General features: G+C 38.4%; 1 protein-coding gene across 1 annotated transcript; it reads right to left on the bottom strand.

Moving 5' to 3' along the window:
• Positions 1-935: 935 nt before the first annotated feature.
• On the bottom strand, positions 936-4724 carry LOC131300852 (transcription factor bHLH30-like). The gene is made up of 2 exons (XM_058326860.1): positions 3933-4724; positions 936-1587 (listed from the first exon to the last, which is right to left on the bottom strand). Exons 1-2 carry the CDS (start codon positions 4377-4379, stop codon positions 1111-1113), a joined length of 924 nt encoding a protein of 307 aa, XP_058182843.1. The 5' UTR covers positions 4380-4724; the 3' UTR covers positions 936-1110.
• Between the last annotated feature and the right edge of the window lie 20153 nt (positions 4725-24877).

The following is a 24877-nucleotide window of genomic DNA, read 5'->3' on the forward strand; positions in this document are numbered from 1 at the left end:
TAACCCCACATATCTATAGCATGTAGACTTTGAATTCCCACAGTGGGACCAGCAACAGCTCTTGTTTGTGTTTTGCTATGTGTACACTGGACACCATAAGCTAGAATCCAAAACATTGTACGGAGGAGTCGAAGAGGAGAGATCGGTGGTGTCGGTGGGGATAACGTAATGTTGGCGTATAGATGACGACAACTATGTGTGTGTGAGAGAGAGAGAGAGAGAGTATAAAACAAGGGAAACCCAGAATCAGCATGTTAGCGTCTTAACCGGAGCAGTGACAGGCACTAGACACAGTCCACATTTCTGTGCTACATACATACATACATACAGTACTCGATGACTTGATCTTAGGTTTCCCTCCTCACGAAATTTATCCTTCCCTGTTTTTTGTCCCATTTCTAAACAAGAGTCTCTCTCTCTCTCTCTCTCTCTCTCTCCACAAACCAAATCAAAAATTGGAAGGATCTGGGAATTACCTGCCAAACACAAACGTAAGGGTAATGCTCCATCTCTCTCTATCTCTCTCTCTAGTTTTGCCCCCACACGACTTCCTCTTTCATGATTGATGAAGATGCATGCACAATAACACCACCTTGTCCTAGTTGTCTGGAGGAAAGAGAAAAAAAATGCACAAAGTGACCGTTTGTTGCAGCAGTAAATCTGGTAAAAGTTGAACCTAAATAAAACCAAGAAATCATGTATTTTGTACTTTTAAACACCAGTATTCATTGGGTAGACTTCAACTTCAACACACAGGAATCATTCATGCAAAAAAATCAGCTTGATAGGAGAAATTTGCACAAATACTTGGTTGAATCATTGCTGGATTCTTGCCGTTGTCTATTGCCTTTAAATAAATGTAAGTTATTCAAATGCATACGGATGTTTGATCAACTAAGTTCTTATTTGAATAACGTACAGAACTTATCAAGTCATGAGAAATATATGATTCGTATCATAAATAAGTTCAATGATTCTCATTCTACGTCACATGAAAAATTACACGAGAGACAATCTTAATCCCAGTGCTACGTGGCATAAAATACACCCACACAAAAGAAGAGAAGCCAAACCCAAAATACAAGAAGACTCATGAGGTCTCTACCAAATTTAAAGAGACCTGTTTTCAACCATATTCACATTTGTTCTGTGTCTCTTAGTTACACCCCCAGAACTAGTACTACACTCATCCCCATTCCTCCGCCCCATGACCGCTCTAAACGCTTCTTGAATTGAGCTCACAGAGTAATCCTGTCTGTGTTGGTCCCCGAATTCGTCGCCATTTGATTCTTCTTCTGCCGTGACGAACAAGACGTTTCTCATACGTCCGCCGAGCGTTGTGATCTCGGCTTTAAGGGTTCTGAGTCTAAGAGCTTTCAGTGTCCTGATGAGGTCAGGCAGTAGATCAGACCTGTCTTCGCAGCACAGTGATGCTTTGATGACGAGACTGCCGTTCTCGTCCGACGCGTCGACGGTTAACTCGTCGACCTCGGCCGGGACGGGGCTTGTTTCCGCGATTTGGGAAGTTTGGCGCTTGAGTTCCTTTACGTGTTGTATCACTTCGGCTAGCAAGGAAGCTTTGTCCGTCTAATTGATTCACAAGCAAAACCCAAACATACTACTAACAGTGAGGGGATATTAATGGAGATTGATTGTAACTAATATATCACTTTATGAAAATAAAATACAACTGGAGATAGTATTAATTACATGAAAACGACTTGAACATCATTTAAAAAAAAAAAATTTTGGGTTCAAATAATTGGTTACAGAATACTTGTAATCGAACCAAACATTTTCTTGAAATATTACAGGACCGTTTCGCTATGAAAAATAGGTACTTATTACTTATTTTTTGAATTAATGATAATATATTGTGAGAGAATGATCTGTCTCGTAAAACGAAAAATAAATAATTACAAAAAATAAAAATCTTAGCGGAATGAGATTATGACGGGAAAAACAATCACGCAATTTACCAATATGCAGGATCTTTTTTTTTCGCTCGGCACCAATATGCAGGATCTTACATGGTAATGTGACTCTACACCCATTTCAATTTGATATAATTATGATATTTTTATTGGATGGATGATGCAAAGTGAAATAATAATGCAAAAATTATTTTTATTAATGTCAAAATTATTGTGCACAGGACTTGTATTTTGCACATAGTACCTTTTTATGCACGACTGTTTTGACATTAACAAAAATAATTTTCGCATTAGCACCCCTAAACGCATAATGGGAATGTGGTGACCTTAGAATGCTTGGGTTTGCGTACCATTACACCTTCTTGATTCTTTACTGAGTTTGACTGCAATTTAATAAATCAGGCAAGAATTTTCCATGGAAGCTTTTTCAACTGCACCATGGTTTCTCTTTATGATGATAGGACTTGAGTATCAACCTAGCGAAATTAACGCCTGTACCCTTTCCCAAGAGAATTTTTTTTAGTGTCGAGCGGTTATATCTCGAGTGGTACCCGCTTGGCACACTTGAGCCATTCGATGTATTTTTTAACGGTTTAAATTGAAATTTTCTTTCTTCTCTCACTCCTCTTTCTCTCTTCAAATATGAGCTGTCCAAAATCGAAATAGACGGTCCGAATGTATTGAACGGGCACCACGTGGTACCCGCTCGACATTGAAAAATTTCTCCTTTCCCATTATTCTTTCCTCGGAACTTCCAAATGGCGGAGAATATACATCAAATCAAATCAAAGCCAAAAGATGCAAAGCACTCAAACCAAACGAAAAGGAATCTTGGCATAATCCAAAAATGTTAACAGGGGTGGGGGTAGTACAATACATGAAATTTAATCCATGAAATTGAATATTCATTTTTTCTTTTTTCGGACGGTTTCATGGATTAAATTTCATGTATCCTTATATTATTGAAAATGTTACTCCACCACTTGGTTTGTCGCTTTTAATGGCAATGTTCTTGCTTTCAAATCTCTCTAGCATTGTGGGTAGTACTCCATTCATCCCTAAATAAGTGTCTGATGCAAAATTAGGCCTTCTATATTTGTTTCATTAAAAAAATCAATTTTTTTTTACAAATCAATAGATAGCAATGAGTTCTATTAGATTGCGAAAAAAAATTAAATTTTTTAATAAAAAAATATGCATGTTTTGTAAAATCTAATTTTGCTCGCCGGACACTTATTTAGGAACGGAGGGAGTACTATATATGTAGGTGTTTGTGATAGCTCATAAGACAAATTTTAGTTCATAAACTTCAATTGTAGATTTGTGTACAAGCAGATGAGTCTATTTATATTTACTATTATTGTGGATTCATTATTAATTTGCAACAAAAACTAGTAGCGTTGCTTACTGAAAAAAAGGGGAGAGAGAGAGAGAGAGAGAGAGAGAGAGAGAGAGAGAGAGAGAGAGAGAGAGAGAGAGTAGTAGTAGTTCTCGCTGTAAAAATCTCAAAATCTGTTCTCCAAATTATCAAAGCTGATTCCGGCCACAAGCACCAAAAGCTGGACTTTTCAAGAGTTGGACCCTTTTTAGATTTTGGGAATTTTAAAATAAATTGTTAACATGAAAATTCAAATGACAATAACTGCATTTTAAAAAGTTAAAATTCCAAGATTCATTTATAGAGTTCTCGTAAATGGTACTATCAATCGCATGGGGTAAAAAATAACCATAGCAGATGCATGGGATGGATGTCAAGTGATTTGATATAATCCCTGCATAAGCATATTGTCGATAAAACTCCAAAATTAACCACCTATCTATGCTGGTTGTTGATTCTCAAGAAAATTCATGAGATCTTTGAACCCAGAAATTCAATGTCAGTACAAATTGAGCTCAGAAAGTTCAATGTATTCCAAATAAAAAAGGGTAGAGATCAAAACAATAAGATATTTTCATTTCATTTAACATATAGTACTAGTTTGGAAGTAGTTTACTCACTTTGGTGGTGTTGGGTAGTAAGCTGCGGAGCCTAGCGAGGTGGTTATTGATCCTCTCTCTACGCCTCCTCTCGGCTTCGCTGTGGCTCTTGGAAGCAGCTAGAGCCTTGGCGTCCATCATCTCCTGAGCAGTCATCTTATCCAGCTCGGCTTGGAGCCCGAACGGAGCCGAGCTGCTGGAGTACTGGGCCGCCGCGTGACCGACTGCTTCCGATACCAGCCTGAGGTGGTCGTGCTCCGACGATCCTCTGCTGAATAATAATCCCCCGTACGGTGACGGTACTGATGGGGGGAGAAGAAATGGGTTGTGGTCGTGGACCGGGTTCGGGTCGAAGTGGGCCGGATTGAAGGAGTAGTGGATCGGAGGGAGAGACCATGGGAATTGTTCGAGCAGTAGTTGTTCTTGGAAGCTTTCCGCTTCTTCTAGTTCCTTCTTCCCACAAATCATCTCTCTCGCTCGCGCTCGCACTCGCGCTCCCGCTCCCGCTCCCGCTCCCGCTCCTGCTCCTGCTCTCGCTTGCTGATTGTGTTAGTGTGTGTGTAAGGTTGGAATTTAAGAGCTTTCGGGTCGTACCCTATTTATCTACCTTTAGTTTCAGAGGAGAGGACGATGAAAAGGGAGAATATGAAGAAAGGGTTGAAGTACATGGATTGGTGTGAGGCAAAAGAGATGGGTATGAAGGAAGTAGTAAAAGACATTCACTTTTATTTGTGATGAAGTCGTGGTCCCCTCTCTCTCTCTCTCTCTCTCTCTCTCTCTCTAACTTGGTACTTTCTGCGCCAACCTTCAGACCCATTTTGGCATTTTAGACACAAAAAAATCTGTACTTTTATTTATTCTGTCCGTCCGAATTTAATTGTTTTTAATTCTATTTTAATCGGTTAAAAAATAAGTTATATCTTTGAATTCTTAATAAATTTCATATCTAATATGGATCTTATTTGAAAGCTCTTGATTATTTATATAATACAATATTTTCAAAATCACGCAAAACATTATAAATTTGAAGATATAATAGATTGAAAAATGACCCGAACTCTAAAAAAAGACTATTAAATCCGGACAAAGGGAGTATATTTTTTAATTTGCTTTTATAGGAGTATTTACGGGAGGACTTGAAATATTTAAACGAAATTATTGTAATTAAAAGACAGTACTCCATGGGCATAAGTTATTGTTTCTTTCCTAGAATTAAGTTTTTTCAGGAACTTCAAATAACTTTTGATTTTTCAATTTTTTCTCTTTTAGGATTTTTTTACGACCATGTAAAACACTAGTCTTTTCTTTCTAGAGTTGAGTTAACCGTGCAAGGATAAAAAAAAAAACTATGTAAATTAAAAAGATAACAATACTTAAAAATGATGGAGATATTTTGAAAAGAGCAATATGCTAGGTACCCCAAAATCACCCTGAACAAGTACTTCTTACCGCTAATAAAAGTCTATTAACAGTCATAAATACTTGTAGAAGTTTATTCAGGATATATTTTTTGGATACTTTTGTTTTCAAAATGATTAATTGGGTATTTTTTAACAGAAAATAACACACGCGCCCCTTGTTTTTTCCTATAAAATCACCCATCATAGGAAGATTTGGAACCTTAAACAGAATTTAAACTTTTATTTACCACATATTCGTGCAAACCCTATCACAAAGAATGTGAAATCTACACAAATGTGTGGTGAAAAGAGGTTTTGTGACACCACGTGTCCTTGCTGCACGGGCACTTAATATAATCTCTCCTAGTTATGTAGAGTTGTGTTAGTACTAGTACTCCTATACACATTCATTCTCTCTCTCTCTCTCTCTCTCTCTCTCTCTCTCTCTCTCTCTCTCTCTCTCTCTCCACACACAGATATGATATCCGTTTCTGCAGCCATCAGAGTCACTGAAGCCTGGAGGGAACTTTTTCCTGTAAAAATGAACAAAACAGTAGAGTAGAAGTAAGTAGTATATTGTTGCCTTTTTTTGTGTACTGATTGGCGCCAAGTAAATAATTAGAGTACACTGATGCTGTCACGCTGCATGCGTTCGTTCGTGAGTGCTTGCTTGTGGGGCTCCTTCAAGTTCGATCTGTTTATTAATTATACCGACAAATAAAACATGAACAAAAGCTCGTTAAGTTTTCAAATTAATTACCTCAATCAAGCCATTACTTAGTTCCTTTGGCCTATGATGTACACAAATTCAAATTACTCGAAGTCGGCTCGCGTTCGACTCAATCAAAGCTCGTTTGAGGTCTCGTTGTCAGGCGAAGTTCAATTCGCTTGGTTTCACTACTACGACTAAGCATGCAAGCAGGAGAAGAGAAAAAAGGGAAGACGATTGGCGGATTGGAGGGACGGGGTGAAGCACAAGACAAAACAGAGTGGACACTCAACACACGGATTGTCGACCGACCAAAGACCAACAACAATATTAAAGGGAACCAGAGAGTGGATTTAATCATGGTAGAAAGGGCTTTTTAGCTTTCCTTTGCTACAATCGGTCAAGCCACCATCACCATGTTCTTCTTCCATTCTCTCTCTCTCTCGCTCTCTGCTATTTCCACGCCACCACTTTATGCTTCCCCCAGACCCATGTGTGTAATCATTGTGTCTTGGAAGTTTGAACGCACTCCACCTCGGGATACACTCATCTCCCCACTTCCCCCAACCCTACCACACCAAAACTCACTTTTGTTCACACTACCCTGTACCCGGTCCTAGTACGTGATTTGGGTCGTCTTCCTTAAGTTAAGGGAAATGATATTGACACTTCAATTGAGGTAAGTACTTTAAAATTAGTGTAATTTTAAAGTTATTTTTTTTTATTTTTTGGAGTGCCTGCATCAATTTTTAGAGTGCCAATATCATTTTCCTAAGTTAAAAATTAAAAATTATTTTTTGTAGTTAAATTGTTTCGGTTAAATTAGAGGAATAAGTTTTTGTTTAACGGGAACAACTTACCTTTTGACAAGTTGTGGAGGAAAATTGTTGAATAGAGTGCAAACAACTTGCCTTTTGACAAGAAGCTGTAGAGGAAAAATATGGTGGAAAGGCGTCCTTATTTTGTTGGGAAATTTTTAAAAATGGTCCCTCTAGTTTGCACGAGTTCTCATTTTCGTCCCTCTATTATTAATTGTATCAATTTTAACCCTATAGTTTTCATTCCATCTCAATTTCGTCCTTCTCCCTGACGCCGTCCATGAAACAAACGGAATTGAAGGGCAAAATTGTCATTTTCTCTCACAGAGGGACCAAATTGAAATTTTATGCAAACCAGAGGGATTATTTTTAAAATTTTACATTTTACTTTCGTTTTTTGCAAATAAAATAAAAAAGACCATAAGTAATGTATTTGACAACAGAATTATTGGGTAATCAAACTATATTGAAAAATTTATATTTCATTACACATTACAAAAATATTAGAAAATGCACAAATCAACCTCTTAGCTAATGTCTTTGTATCATGTTCTTATAATCTTCTTATTTTTTCACCCAATAAAAAAATGTTTAAAATCCATGTTTATTTGTTATATGAGTGATCTTATGAGTAAGTCCCAAAATAAATACACTTATACCCATATTTTAATGTATTTAATCTCTTAATATTTAATAGTGTTTCATTGCTTAATTAAACACAATTACAAGATTTCTAAATACTACTGAACAACTTTTTCTTTTTAATCATGTGACAAAAAAATAGCGATAGTGAAAATTCAATTGAAAAAAAAAATACAAGACCAAGACAATTAACATAAGGGTTGTTTTTCGAATTTTCTCATATTTTTTGTGATGTATATAATAAAAACTTTAAAAAATTTCAACATATTTTTTATTATTCAATATAAAATGAGATGAGAAATATATTATATATGATGTATTTTAAATTTATTTACAAAACAAAAGTAAAAAATAAAATTATAGAAATAGTCCCTATAGTTTGCATGAAATCTCAATTTAGTCCCTCTATGAGGAGAAATTACAATTTTGTCCTCCAATTCCGTTTGTTTTATTAACGCCGTAAGCAAGAGGGACGAAATTGAGACAGAATGCAAATTATAGGACTAAAAGTAACACAATTGATACTAAAGGGACAAAAATGAAAATTCATGCAAACTAGAGGGACCATTTATAAAAATTTTCCTATTTTGTTTTAGATGATTCAAAGGGTTTATATAAGAGGTGTTTTGGCTTCATATATAGTTCTTTTGAAGCAATTTTTTTTTTTGTTTTTTAATAAATTTTCTTTACTTTTGTTTTTTTGTTTTGTTTTGCGTCAATTTATTTTGAGCATTATGGAGTTGTTTTGTTTTTTTCTAAAGTTTTCTCAATTATGGTCTGTATTTTTTTTTTCTTATTTGTCTTATGAAAATTTTAAAAGTTTTGATGGATAGAAGTAGGAAGGTCAGCTTAACCCGTCCTTCACCCGAGAGCATATTTAGGTCTCTCAGAAGGAATCGTATTCAAAAGAAAAAGATTTAATTTCTTTAATCGATCTGGACCATTGAAAAATATTTTTGGACGGTTGAGGTTATGCCTTACAGTCCTGTAGTGCACCCCTGCCATACCGGGTCTCCTATTCTGAATTGGATTGCATGGTTTTCGATATAATATAGGATCAACACGAATATTACTGAGCCCACCTTGATGAGTTTGTTTTTTTCTTTTTTCTTTTCCCTACTCATCTACTTGATAGAACATGAAAATGTTTTGCTTCATCTAACATAGGGAGTGATCCGACAACAAAGATAGTTGAACAAATATTTAGGCTAGCTACCATGGGACAGTTATCATTGGTTTCACTTAACTTTTTGTAGTGTATGATAAAATAGTAAATATTTGACCCGTAAAAGTTCATATCGATCAATCAAATTAGCCCTGCAAGATATATACTATTAGTAGTAACTGTACCTTTGCATCTTCAAAATACTCCACAAAAAGGATAATATGATTTTCACATTCACTTTTTCTATATTTGCGCTTTTTGTGTCTTTACTAATATAAATTCACAAAACTAATAATCCTTGCAGTGTTTCATTTTTTCACACATCATGAGATAATATTGTAAATTCTTGTATATATAAGAATAGAAAATGAGTACGATCGAATGGTACAAAATAATTTGCAAAAAGTAATTTATTGATCAAATTAGTTTGAAGTCTTTCTGGAAAAATACCTAGGTCCGTCAGTCACTGTTTGGTATAATCATTTGTTGGCGAATAGTTCTTATAGATGACAGACCGGCCGGTTATAGCCCTTTTATGAGTACTAAGAAGAATCACAATAATTTTAGATCTGAGGCTGGTCCATGGGACTACAATCAAGATATTCAGATCTTAATTTTAAAGTGTGGTCCATTTCCATCCATGAAGTTAAACCAATGACAAATTTTGTTTAGTGGGCTATAGTGGCTCTCAGGGCTAGCTTTGTCTGTATTACTACTATTTAAAGAAATGGTTGAACTTTTTTCTTAAAGCGAAAAAGGATGGGCTTCTTTACATTTATTATATATACATTATTACTGAACTTGGTATATTCAGTTTAAAACCCTTTAGATTTGTTTTCAAAAGGTCACTTTCGGTGCATACCATGAGAACTCCTCCACTATACAAATGGAATTTCTTTGCCTTTGTTCATCACTTACCATTTTTTAGAAAATTATTTTACTCTCTGCATGACTCTCTCTCTCTCTCTCTCTCTCGTTGAGTGAAAATGTTTTGTCAAACAAACTTGTACTCCCTCCGTCCATTTTTAAGTATCTTGCTTCGTAACTCCAACTTATTAAAAAGACATCATCGTTATACCTTTCACATCAACTTTTTCCTCCACTTTTTCTACTAACCCATCATCATTACACTTTTACTCACTAACTTTTCAAAATGGAATTTACTTTTAAGGACAAAATAGACAATGCACAAACTTTTACTTACTAACTTTACAAAATTGATACTTATTAAGAGACAACCCAAAATGAAATACGAGACTCTAAATAAGAGACGGAGGGAGTATATAAATACCTACCAGGCTACCAACGCATAAAATTTATATCCATTAGGTTTCGACTTCTATATGCTATAATCTCTTCCCATTAGTTGTTTTCTTTATATTGATATGGTGACTATTGGTATATTTAGTTGGGAGATCTCATGAATTTTCTTAATAAAGAAGAGCCAAACTAGGTTTGAGGGGGTTCAAGCAAATTTTATGGGTTCAAAAGATGTTTGAGTTATTGTTCAAATTACATTTATGTCACCGTCGATCACGGGGATTACTTTTATCAAATTACATTTATCAACGACATGTAACAAAAGTCTAAGAACAAATGTTCACAAAAGTCTAAGAACAAATGTTCACAAAAATTAAGAGAGTACTATGATCACAATGTCAACAACTGTAGATGAAGTATACGTCAAGATAGAGTCACCATTGTAGCTAGGGGTGTCAAACGGGTCGGGCCGACACGGCACGACACGGGCACGACACGGTTAAATGTGGCACGGGCACGGGCACGATCGTGCCCTGGCACGGCACGACACAGCACGGTTTTAGTGGGCACGCGGACTGGCATGGGGCACGGAAGTGGGCACGGGCACGGCACAAAAGTTGGCTTGGCACGGCACGGCACGACACGGTAGTTGAATGGGCACGGCACGGCACGACACGGTTCTAGTCGGGCACGGGCCCGACACGGTAGTTGAATGGGCACGGCACGACACGACACGGTTCTAGCTGGGCACAACCCAAGGCACGGAAAAAAAGTTATTAATTTGACTTGTGACTCATGAATATAATGTGATTAAATGACAATAATTTTAATTACAAAACAAGGCATTTTAGTTTCATAATTTATAAAAAATAAGCTTTTAAATTGGAACAACTAAAAATAAATAAGGAAAAAACTAATTTTAAAGAAAAAAATCCTCCATGTGATTCAAACCCAAGTCCTATGGAACTTAGGTTTGAAGCACGGCCCGTTTAACACCTCTAAATGGGCACGACACGATTAAAAACGGCAATCAAGTAAAACGGGCACGTCACGATTAAAAAATGGGCCAACATGGCACGACACGATTTAAGTAAATGGGCCCAGCCGGCACGATTGAAAATGACACTACAAGATTAAAAAATGGACCAGCACGGCACGACACGATTTAAGTAAATGGGCCCAGCCCGGCACGACATGATTGAAAAACGGCACGACAAGACACGATTAAAAAACGGGTCGGCACAGCACGACACGATTTAAGTAAATGGGCCCGGCATGACACGATTGAAAAACAGCACGGCATGACACGACACGATTTAAGTAAATGGGCACGGCACGGCACGACACGATTTAAGTAAACGGGCACGGCACGGCACGGCACGACACAAAGCACGGTTGGCACGGAAGTTAAATGGCACGGCACGACACGACACACACGTTTGACACCTCTAATTGTAGCTCATGACAGATGATGCCAATACCTGCCACGGGCACATAGTAGCCCATGACCCTCTCCCAATTAAAACTGTGGACAATTGGCTGATTGAGTGAGCTCAACAGGTTTTTAATCTCTTACTACAATACATCCACAGTGATTAATTGGGTCCCGGTCGGCCACTCTCATGGACGCGGATACTAAATGATAGGCGCGCAATATTGTAGATATGAGCACTTAAGTAGGGCAAGTTAGCGCATTAAAGACGCGTTTTATCTCATTTTCCACTTGATACCGTGCTTTATTTTGTTTTTGTGTCTTTGTTAGTTTCGCAGGAAATAAGACAGATTTTATGCCAAGGTTGGATTGTGAGGCCTTGAGCTGAGTTGGATGTCGCTGTGGGAAGAATCGTTGTTGTTTTTAGCCCAAAATCAACCCGGAACACATCGAAATGGACCTGAACTAGGCCAGCACCAAGAGAGGCTTGCCCGGAGCTCAAATTAATTGGGCCAGAACCGGGCCGGCTTCCCAATAAGGCCAGGCTGGCCTTTGTGTGTCGGCTAAGGCACTGTTTTGCCCCGCTGCCTCGATTTTCATGTTTCATGTATTTTTCCGCAGTCTCATATCAAAAACTCAACGTTTTTCCTCCGTGAATTCACCCTATATAAACCCCTTACCTCTTTACTTTTCAATTTGTTCAGAACTTTTGTTCAATTCACTTGAGAGCTAGTTGACGTTTCCTAGCATTCGAGAAGTTAAGCTTTCTCTACGCCGTTAGGCTGTCGAGGGCTTCTTGCATTTTGTTCAAGTTTTCATATTAATTTCGGTAACACGTATTAACTTTCGTTCTTTAATAAAGTTATTCTTTGGTACTTGTTTTATTCATATTTCTTTCTATTTTCGTATTTAGAAGCATGTTTCAGATTAGGGTTTCTTTTGTTTCCTGTTTAATTATGAGTGAGTAGTCGTATAGGTAGGGTCGCGGGGCGATTATCACATCGTGGTCAGGTCGGACATGTCATACTCCTATTTCAAAATAATAATGAAAATGCAATTTTAGGTTAGTAAAGCTCTTCGGTTAGAATTTAGATTTAAGAGGAATATGGTGGAATCTATTTTGGTGAATGGAAGAACGTTGGAAGATCCTCTGGAAATCAAGGAAGCAGCTATCGAATTTTTTAGTAATAATTTCAGGGAGGAAAGAGGATGCCGAGCCGTTCTGGGGGGAGATTTCCCAAGAACCTTATCCCAAGATGCGGCCAACCAGTTGGAGAAGGAGTTTGAGGAGGGTGAAATCATGGTAGCTCTGAAAGGAAATTCATGAAACCTGTCATCCTGCGATTCTTCTCAGAATTTCATGCAAATGCGAAGTTAGCCAGAGGTATTAATTATACTTTTGTAGCCCTTATCCCTAAAGTTGATTGTCCCACTTCTTTCCGAGAATTTTGGCCCATAAGTATGGTTGGTTGGATTTATAAAATCCTCTCTAAAGTTTTAGCAATAAGAATGAGGGATCATTTTTCATCAATAATAGGAGAGGCACAAGCTGCTTTTATTGGGGGTAAACAGATTCTAGATGGGGTCCTTATCGCTATTGAGATTATCCATACCTGGAAGAAAAAGGCTAGAGGGGGACTCCTCCTGAAGTTGGATTTCGAGAAGGCTTACGACTGTGTAAATTGGGGTTTTATGCTAGACATGCTTAAGAAGGTGGGCTTTGGGGCAAAATGGTGTGGTTGGATCAAAGAATGCTGCTCTTCAGTCTCGATGTCCATTTTAATCGATGGGTCGCCAACGAAGGAGTTTAATACTCAGAAGGGCATTAGACAAGGAGATCATTTCTCTCCCTTTTTATTCAATGTAGTAGTTGAGGCTCTTAACATCATGTTGGAAAGAGCTAAGGAGAAAGGAATTATTAAGGGGGTGGAGTTGGGTCGAAATGGACAGGTGTTGTCTCATCTTCAGTTTGCGAACGATACGATCCTATTCGGCAATGTTGATAAGGAAGAGATTTGTACTATAAAAAGGATTCTAAGGAATTTCCAATTGATGTCTGGGCTGAAGGTAAATTACTCAAAGAGTTCTCTAGCTATGTGGGATTAATGTTAGCGACCAAGATGTGCTCAATCTCTCTCATGTGTTGGGTTGCAAAGTAGAAACTTTGCCAATTAAATATCTTGGACTACCGTTGGGAGGAAATTCAGGGAACGTGAAAACATGAGAACCGGTGATTGAGAGAACCCAAAAGAACCTGAGTTTATGGAGAAGTAGAGCTCTGTCCGCTGGTGGTAGACTTAATCAGATTAACTCCAATATGACCAACCTACCTGTGTACTTTATGTCTATCTTTAAAATGCAGGTGGCAGTGGCGAAAAAATTGGAAAAATTGCAGCGTCAATTTTTTTGGGGTGATGCCATTGACAAGAAGAAGCTACATTTGGTTAAATGGGAGAGCATAGCAAAGAAGAAAGAAGCAGGTGGCTTAGGGGTGAAAAGATTTTTGCAACAAAACCTAGCATTGCTTGCTAAGTGGTGGTGGAGATTCAACAAAGACAACAACACCTTATGGGTGAGAGTGGTACAAGATAAATATAAGCTGGATCAGAGGAGTTGGCTGCCGGCTTGTCCCGTGAGAGGTTCAATGTCTACTCTTTGGAAAGGCATCTGTTCGATTGGTGATAATGGGTATTGTGTTGGAGGAATTGTGACAGAGGGCTTTGAAATCCATGTCTCTTTGAGTCAGAATACGTATTTTTGGCACCATCGATGGCTAGGTCCTCAAACTCTCAAAGAAGCTTTTCCTAGGCTGTTTTTGATATCCACTCAACAGGAGGAGGTGGTTGGTAACATTTGGGATGGGTTAGGAAACGGCAATTGGGGACTGGAGTTTAGGAGGGAGTTGCGTGAAAGGGAGAATTTGATGCTAACAAACCTGAAATTAAGGTTGCAGTCCTGCCACTTAGATCCGTCCAAAGCTGACTCGCTACAATGGAGATGGACGACCAACAAGAACTTTACGGTTAGATCCATATACGAGCAGTGGGAAAGGCAGACACAGGATAGAAATCCAATCCTGGGCTCCTTGTGGAAAAACCTATGCCCATGATAAGTGCTAAAATATGTATATTTTGGCCCTCCAATCTATATTTATTAGTCTTTTATTTTTGTTAACTGATTGTTATTATTTGTTGTTATGTATAAAGGTTGCTCGAGCTCGATTTTCAAGATTTTGGGTAAAGACGGAAGGTAGCAAAAGTTTTGGGTCAAAGCGCGAAGTAGATGAAACCCAAGGGCCTCTATGTGATTCTTCCCTTCAATTCCTATAAAAACAACTTTTTTACCCTACTGTGGAAAGGAGGCAGCTTCTGGAAAAAAGAAAGGAATTCGGACGGAAGAAGAAAAGAAAGGACCGAAGGCTGCTGTTGCCGAGATCAAGAGGAACGGGGGACGACAGTTTGTGGGAATAATTACTTTACAGTTTCAGATTAAGTTCGTTCATTCAGAGTATTTTTTTTTCTTTAAGTTATTTTATGTTTTGCTTAATTATTCGCACTTCGGTATCTCGTTTTAATTTATGTTTTTTATAAAAGTTGTTCGTTGGTTCTTGTTTAACTTAGATCTTTTGTTTATTTTTTATCTCGCATAATAGAAGCATGTTCCAAACTAGGGTTTCTTTAATTTTATGTGCAATGATTAGTGAGTAGTCGTATAGGTAGGGTTGCGGGATGATTAGCACGCTGTGACCAGTTCGGGCACTGCTTCTATTTTCAAATAGTAAAGAAAAGGCAATTTTAGGTTAGTAAAGAACATTCGTTAGACGAACCCAGGCATTGTCGGAGCCCATGTGAACGGAAGAATGGGAGACCAAAACTTATTCTCCGCTGCGCATGGGTAAACGGCGACCATAAAGGTTCGCATCTCTCGGGGTATCTTTTTCTCTCTAAAATCAAACGTTTTTAAGCACACTGAATGAAGCAGGTTAATCCGGACTGGTTGCGAATGCTATGAATCCTACGACCGTACATTTCTTTTAATTATTTGAAAAGTACAATTAATTTCTAGATTTTAATTAATTTCAATCAATCAACAAAGGGTGGCTACCTAAGAGCTAATTTTAAATTATAACAACCCGAGTTTTTGTTCAGCACACATCACCGTCTTTGTAGATTCGACTCCGGTCTTACCGGATATTATGATGCGTCGGTCTCCGCCCTACGCTTGGGGCAACCCATTAATTTAGGACTAGGAAATCGTCAAGCAGCCCACCTAAGGTGGAACTTCTGGCGTGGAAGGCTTTGCAGGAGAGGTTGGCCACAAGGTCAGTTCTAATGAGCAGAAATATTGTGGTAAATGATGTATTGTGCCCCTTTTGCTCCTTGTTTCTGGAAACACCTAACCATTTGCTACTTCATTGTCACTTTTCTTGGTGTGTTTGGTCTCAAGTTTTGGATTGGTGGCATACTAATTGGATGTGTCCGTCTTCAATAGCGGACCTCATGCGTGGGTGGTTCGACAACAGCTTCCGTAACTTGGAAAAACACATTTGAGAAGTGTGCTTTTATGCAACAATTTGGTTCATTTGGGTGATGCAGAATGGCTATATTTTTAAGAATGCGACTGCAAGCTCAAAGGAGGTGGTGGATATTATTAAGTTTAGGGTGGCGATATGGATTAAAGTCAAATTCAATGTTAGGATGTACACTGTGGAGGATTTCAAAAGATTTTTAGATGGCATTCAATTGCTTAATTTGTAATTTGTTTTGACGATTATCATTCAACTTCCAGCTGGATGATTATCGTCTTCCCTTTCCCCAGTTGAGTTGAGCATGTGTGCTCCTCAATCGGGCATGCGGACGGTTATTTCCACTCGTTTGGTTCTGGTTCAGAGCCGACCCTGACCCGTTCGACCTGTGCACACCCCTAGTTGAGCAAGTGCGCTCCTCAACCTTCCCCCATTGATGTATCCTTTCGAGTTCTATGAAATTTCTTTTAGTCGAGCAAAAAAAAAGCTCTTCTGTTAGACGTACCCGGGCATTGCCGGAGCCCATGTGAACGGGGGAACGAGGGACCAAAACTCATTCTCTGCTACGCATGGGTAAACGGCGACCATAAAATTCGCATCTTTCGGGGTATATTTTTCTCTCTAAAGTCGAACATTTTCAAGAACAACGAATGGAGCAGATAAGTCTGGGACTGGTTGCGAGTGCTATGAACCCTATGATCATACCTCCTTTTTAATTATTTGAAAAAACCAAACAATTCCCTAGGTTTTAGTTAATCTCAACCAATCGACAAGGGGTGGCTACCTAAGAGCTGATTTAAACAGTAACAACTCGAGTTTTTTGATCAACACACATCATTGCCTCTGTGGATTCGACTCTGGTCTTATCGGATATTGTGTTACGTCTGTCTCAACTCTACGCTTGAGGCAACCCATTATTTTAGGACTAGGATTCTGTCAAGCACTAAATTCGAAGTAGTACTTGATCGATGCGCATATAAATTGATACGAAAATCTTATAAAGCGCACTAGAAATCTTAGAAAGGAAGAGTAATTAGTTGAGTGACTATTGCTTACTCGAAAAATAAAAAAGTTGGGTGACTGTTTTGAGTCTCAAACTCTCTCAAATAAAGCAATTCGTGATCATGTCCGTCTGAAAGTGGAATATATAGGAATATCCACGTACGGTTTCGAAGTCAACACACATTGGACGGTACTAATCATCCGATGAGGTTAATTGTCTGTCTTTAAACCAAGAGAAGAGAGGCCTTGAAAAGGCCTCAGTCAGTTCACACACAGAACTGACATATATATATATATGATTTTGGAGTGAACTGCTCAACATTTGTATAGTTTTCTTGGTGAATCTCAACGGTTATATAGTTATACTTTAGGGTGCGTTTAGTAATCTTTTTAATTTTTTGTTTTTAAGAAACTAAATGTAGAAACAGGTTTATGTTTTCATAAAAACAAAAAAAAGAAACATGTTTGCTAATATTTGTGTTTCTCAAGAAAAAACAAAACTGGGAAAAAAAAAGTACAACTAATCAAGTAAATTATTCTAGCGTGTCGCTGAATTTGCTGCAAGCATTGACCACGTGGCCATCGAACCGCTCAAAAATGCATCGACAAGTAAATTATTTCAACACTGATGTCAAAAAAATGTTCATTTCTTAACCTACGTGATGTTTTTTTAGTATCACCACTTTGTGATGCATGCACTTTTCTTTCTCTTCTTTTATTGGGATGGGATCCTCTCCGCTTAATTTCTGTCCCGGCCAGATCGGACAGTCCACAATTTTTTCACAATACACACAACATATTATCACCGGTAAGAGTATTCTTGTACGATCAACACTTGTGAGAGACACTTCCAACAATTGTCCCGGACATTACCGGAAAAGGATCCATTCCCTTTTTCTTTTTCTTTTTTCCATTTCTTTAAAGAGTACTATTGATCATGCATGTAGCTAGTACTGTTAGGGATGACATTCCCACTATTTTTTATGGTCAAATTGATCCACCAAATCCTCCCCAAGGAGACTTGGTGGCCTGTATATAAAGTGGCAGTGTTATATTAGTGATCGTAGATACTTTCTTTTTCATACTTCAGATGTGAGTGCACAAAAGTAGTCATTTTCTATCCATTCATTTTGGAAATGCATATGCACAATTTTTACATATTTCTTTGGTTAATTAAGTCAACAATAGACCATAGCAAATTTTCCAATTAATCAATGTGGATACACCGTGCGCAGCTATGGCTGCAATCATTTGTTTACTTCTTTTTTTTGAACACAGTCAATTCATTTCAATAATAAAGCCCGAAGGCAATACAGATTTCATCAAAAGATACAAGAATGAGCCAAAACTATCCAGACTTCGACACAGGCACCCCCTGTAGAAACAAGACTGGCGAAATCGCTAGATGAGAACCAATCTAGGTCTAGATAGTAGAGAATCCCAAACGGACCGGACCCCAACTCAAACCCGAGAAGCGCATATGAAATCTGGACGGCAAGAACCGTTCACCGGAGCAAAAGTCGTTCACCGTAAACAAAGTCGTTCACCGTAGCAAACCCCTCCACCGGAAAACCAGCAGTCGGACCTCAACCCACCAAACCCACATAAACAAGGGCATGTTACCTTACTTGAGATACTTTAATTATCTACATATTTATTTCTCTTTGGTAGCCGAAAGTGCATGGAGGCCTAACAAAGAGTTACTCCAAAGCATGTTACCTTACTCCCATCCCAATGCACTCTTTGCTAGAGATTACATTTTTGTATTGAGTTTTTTTGTTTCATCATTAAAACACCGTATATATTGTTTTGTTGCTGAATTAAATCATAGAGCTGAGCCTCCGTATACATTCCATTTGTACATCCCAACAAAGACGACAGTGCATATGAATCACTTGATGCCCTTGAGAGTATTATAGGTTGATCTATCTTTCCATTACATGACAAAACAAATCAACTTTATTTTTTGTGTTCCTAACATTGTTGATTTTGCGATCCAAAATATAACAAAAATGAAAATAGGAAAAATGTGAAAACCCTGTATGGAGATCCTGCAGGTACAATTAGGGCACAATCATCACGATTGGGCCTAAGAAGATCTCATATGAAGCCCAGTATGTATACCTAGGCCATATAAAGGCCCATGAAAAATGAAAAGCAATTGAAGCCCATTTTTTTGCAGTAAATCCAACAACAAAAGTTCATACTGCGAGAAAAGAAATTTGGTCACGCTCCCTAAATGTCGTTGTGTACATAATTCACATAATATAACAGTTCTTCACATTTCGGGAATCTAATCTTTCGAACAAAATGGAAGAGGGTCGGATCGCTGAATTCCCCTTACTAGTCCTTTGCTTGGGGCTGTTAGAGTATTCGAATTCCACATACTAACAATCAACAGCTCAATCATTTTTTAGTTACCGAGACTATTTTATTTTTTAGGAGTTTTTAACTACAGGCGAAAAGGAAAGGAGCTACTCTTATGGGCAATACAAAAGTTTTATTTTAATTTGATTTTTGAATATTAAGTTTAATTTTTGGATATTTTTGATGATAATGTGAGGTATTTCGAGCCAACTTGCGCGGACTTTGACTGACCTCTGTAGTCCCTTTCAATGCTGTTTTTCACACTAATGTGTGAAGATGAGGCGATCTCAAGAACCATTGGCAGGGGAGTTGAACCCAAAACTCTAACAAGAAGGAGCAAGCTCTTGAGTATCGTACCTTAACTGCTTGGCCATCTCCTTAGTGACTTTGCTCAAATTTGACTTGTCTGCAGTCCAAGTGATCGCAACCGTTGGATAATATAAATGATTGTCAAAATCTAGAAAATCCACCTAATAAATTGGATAACATCTCATAGAAAACAAAAATGAAAAAAAAAAAAAAGTAGCGTCAAACTTTGGACAGGGGCTTCTAAATTACGGGGTTTGCAGAGACAGCTGTAGTGATCATTGGAGGAATTTCCAAACACATGATCTCTCTGTCGACATTCCAACTTTGACCACAAGCTTTGCTCCATGACACCAATTTTACAAATGGCTGCTAAACCTAGCTAGGTTGTTGTCTTAGACTTCCGGACTAGCTGCTAAGTACGTAGCTGTTTGAGCCCACTACCAAAAAACAGGCAGAAATTTTAATTGGCGAATTGCATGTGTTCATTAGCCCATCTAGCTAGTATGGAAGTCATAGTTGAGCAAGAGTCAGAAAGTTTATTTGAGTGTCCTGGGAGTCCGACTACGGGTACACCAAATGGATGTAGCATAGTGTAGGATTTATTTCGGGATTCCAAACAAATGATCAAAGCCCCTCAATTTGTTTAAAATATCTTTTTACAGAAACCTTGTAAAAAATCAACTTAATCGGATATCGGTAAGGACTTAATCAATTCTTGGCACAACTTCCTGTTAGAAAATCAAGCAAAGTAATGATCAACATGTAATCGATATCAAAATTGAGCTGATTTTTTAATTACATGGATGCTTGAAAAGATATTTTAAACAAAATGAATGGCGCTCCGATCTTTTTTGTAGGACGCCAAGATGAGTCTCACACATCGCTGTGGGTATTTGTACACCAAATTTACGTTGGATGGTCCGATCACCAAATGGTGTACTTATAGTTGGGCTCTTCTTTGGTATGATCCATTCTTGACAAGGTGAGGACTCGGAGCTTAGAAATTGTTCAGGGTCGATGAAATCTCTCATACCGCTAAAAACACCTAAAAAATATCCCAAATTTAATTTCATAGTTTCCGATTTAATTTTTATGATTCGAACCGTTCAATGTGTGTAAAATGTGATTTTGAGGGTACTCAAAAGAAATTAGCAAAAATTATGACCGAGAAGTGCATGTTTTGTATAATTTTTAATTGAACCGTTCATCAAATCTGAATTAAAAACTGCTCAGATCAAGCTATTCCCGGTCATTTTTTTGCTGATTTCTCGCGGATTCCCTATAAATCACGTTCTGATCATATTGAGCGACTCAGATCATCAAAATTTGATCGAGAACTATAAAGTGTTTTTTTAGGTGTCTAATTAGTTGTCTCCGGAACCTCCCCGTGTGTGTGTCAAGAAAGTTTAGCTTCCCACACGGGGAAGTTGTAAGCAAAGGCCATTCATGTCCAGTGTAGTTAGCTCAAATTCGGGTGTGTGGCTTGGCATGTAGTTAAGCCGGTTTGGCTCAAGTCTGAACTCGACTATTTGTTCCAGCTGTAATTACTAAGTTGTAAGTAATTCCTTTTTTTTCTGTTAAGCAAGTAGCTTAGGGCTCAGGAGTACATAAACTGTGATTCATTCTCTTTGTAACAAGAGCCAGGGCCCAGCCGACTTCAGACAGCAGCCAAACCGGCTTAACTGCCAAGCCATTTGAGCTGGCCACACCCGAATTTGAGCGGACTAGACTTGACATTATAATGGCCTTAATTGCTTACAGAAGTTTGGGTTTGCGCTTGTGCTGTAACGGTCATGGGACCATCACCCAGCAACGATTGTCTACGTTGTTTCCCGTGAGTCCGGCCTCACTTTCATGTGTGTTAAAAGAAAATTAGAACTTGGCCCAGCCGCACCATATATATTGAGGACTTGTTTGTGACCATCATCTAGATAACAAGTTTTTTTTTTTTTTTTTCTCGGCAACAAAAAATTATTAATTTTAAAAATCATACAAAGATTTAAAAAATCTCGAACACATTGACATAAGCCATCCGAAAACCACACACACCTAAAGGAGGACAAGAAGCCAACCACGACATCACTACAAAAGCAAAATCCGCAAAGACAATAACCCAACAAGCTATCTCAAATTAAAACAACCAATCCCCAAAAATAAACACACCAAGCCCAAAAGACCCACCATTAATCCCCGAAGTTAAAATTCCAAAGAGAGATGCATTTTCCTCAAAGTCCTCATCACTCTCCAATCCCATGTCTTCCTCCAAATCGTCAAAAGCACTGATCCTCTCTGCGATATCGACATTCTCCATTTTAACAAATTTCTTTAGATTATAGCTTCTCCGCTCTCTAAATTTAATTCCCATTGTGGCCCCTATATGCATCCTCATACAAGCTCTCTTAAAAAGAATGGAGTTCACGTGGCGGATGGCTTCCTTCAGAAATCAAGACCATCATCTAGCAAGTTGACAGGTGAAACTGCGCCATGGGGCCAGCTTCCTATATACTCCTATATCTAGATTCTAGACTAGAAGTTTTGATTTCTTTTGTAATTACAAGTGCCATGAGAGCATCTCATACTCATTCGCTTAAGTTGGTCCTTTTTGTGGGGTCGGTACCATGAAAGGTTATATGTCGACACGACTTGCTAATGTTTGAATGATGAGAAATTGTAAGTCCGATCTCCGGAGGAGGGGTTCCGAACGGTCCATCTGATCCTCCCGCGGATGAAGCGGCTTCCGGCGTGCTCGACCAATGACCTGCAAAATAGAAACGGTAAACTATGGGCACCGGCGTGATTGTCGCCATCGCCTCTCTGATGCCGCCTAAGTCAGTTGACATATGAAGAAAATGGACTGAGTATGAGTTTCGTATTATTTGCCTACCTTTGTAATATGGAGGTGTGATATTTATATAGACATCTTGGAAGGAATCATTTGGGACCGGGACTCTTAAGTCTCATCCGCTCGTGGTGGGTATAGATAGGTATTGGAGTATCCTTCTCACCTTAGGACTCTCATTGTTCTTATTAGGTTTAAGGAGTCCCTTCACCTTTAGATTCTACGATTATTATCAAGATTAAGAGTCCTTACGGTGCAAAGATCTCAATTGGGATTGGGACCTCTTGGGCTCATCCGTACATGACGGGAATAGGTTGGTGATGATGTGTCCTCCTTACCTAGGACTTCTTTGGTCCTTACCAGGTTTAGGAGTTCTCCTCTCCTTTGAACTCTGTGATTGTCATCAAGGTTATGAGTCTTCATGGTGGATGAATCTCTGTGATTATCCTCTAAAACTCACGACCTAATCTCTTCTGACAAGATAAGGTCTTGGTTGTTCTATGAGTCACATAGACTGTACGAATTTCTATTGTGGAGTGTTTTATAAATCTCTGGCTACAGGTTTGTCATATTTGTCGAGCTCACCTGGTGAGCTTGAGCTCGGTATTCTTTTATGAGCTGTGCTCGTGAGCTGGCCTCCGTCCTTGGACTGGTTTAATAGAGGCTAGCTCTTATAGGCTAGATTCTATGTTCTTGGGACTCTAGCTTGAGCCCTTAGGGCTGTGTTGGGTTCTTGGCTTGGGCTGACCTTGAGAGGTTAATTTATACTTATCATACATGAATTTTCGACACAAAGAATTCTGTGACGTTGAGAAATCGGAGGGAGTTGGCAGAATAATAGTATACACATAGGTGCTGCGAGATAATGATTCAATTTTGATATTCTTATTAGGATTGGATTGAGGTCAGTTTAAGATAGTCAGAGGCCGAGGTAGCCCAGGACCACCCTAACTTCTGTATATTTCCTAGTTATTAAAGTAATATTGGAGTAATACTTATGATTTGATAGAAAATTTATGGTTAAAATTGGAAATATAACTAAGTTTGGTACTTAGTTGGAATAATTTTAGCGTGATGCTTGAGAATTTGTATTTTTGGCACAAAATGAAAGCATATTTTGTCGATGACAATTTAATCTCAGTCCATTCGTCTCCTTCCGAAGGAAAACCTTGACTCCGGCACCGAAGTTAATGCGATTCTTTCAAAATAGAACAAAAATACAGTGATAGATTTTTCAATTTAACAACTACAAGAAATTAACATGTACAAATACACCAGAAGAAAAATGATTGCAAGGTTTTAAATAGCGGCAGCGAACCGTGCAACGCTAATCATGGTAGTACAACGGTAGCTGAAATGATCTGCAGAAGATCGAGGTAGCGGTCATAAATTTTTAAAATCATTCTTTATGCCCCAGAGCACTTCAAGCGGCCGTAAAGGATGTGTTGGCCACGGAAATCGGATGCAAAACGATACATATGGACAATCGACCCATACGGATGTGAAATTCTAATGGCACTCGTACATCGGGATGTAACAATACTTCGAATCGCTATGCAGCGGCCGCGCGCTGCTATTTAAATCCATGCGTGATTGATTGGGATATGATCGATGAAGGAGACGTCCTTGTCGTTTTGAGAAGGGTACGTTGGGTTACTTGTTATTGTGGTGAACATGATGTTTTAACCAACCGGCCGCCCTGGACCGACCGACCAACTTTCTCGGTCGGGAATAATGCTACTCCAATTAGCCTATGTATGTACCACATGATTCATTCATTAAGGTGCATACACCATAAGAGGAGGTGATCACAGGGACCACAATTAAGAAGGAAGAGAGAGAGAGAGAGAGAAGAGTAACCCTTTCTTACTTTTTTGGGCATTTCCAAGGAACTGCTTCTTAATTCCCTACATAGTAACACTATGCAAAATAAATGATCCGTTTGTTTCAACGTAAAATATTTTATATCGGAGAATATTCTTCGTGGAACATAATTTTGCCAAATATGAACTTTTCATTTTTGTTTGTCGGTGTTTGGTTGATAATTAAAAAATATTTTTTCAACGCATAAATATGTGTATGTAGAGTCCCCTTCTTATAAGGGCGCCCTCATTTAAAAAAAAATGCGGACGTCTCATTTTCTCCCCTTTCCCGATCAAATTTCGATGATTCAAGTCGTTCAATGTGTTCAGAACGTGATTTTCAGGATACCCGTGAGAAGCAAAAAAAATGACCGGGAAGGGCTTGATTTGAGTAGTTTTTATTTGAACCGTTCGATAAAATACAAACAAAAACTTCTCCGATCAAGCCCTTCTCGGTCTTTTTTTTTTTTCTGATTTCTTGCGAGTACTCTTAAAATCACGTTTTGAACATATTGATCGGCTTGGATCATCGCAAATTGGTCGGGAAAGAGACTTCCTTAACTTAACACGGTAAGGATGCCCTTACTTGAAATTTTGTATATGTATGTATATATATACACGTGTGTGTGTGTGAGA

Source organism: Rhododendron vialii, chromosome 9a (assembly GCF_030253575.1).
Source record: "Rhododendron vialii isolate Sample 1 chromosome 9a, ASM3025357v1".
In the NCBI taxonomy this organism is placed as follows: Eukaryota; Viridiplantae; Streptophyta; class Magnoliopsida; order Ericales; family Ericaceae; genus Rhododendron; species Rhododendron vialii.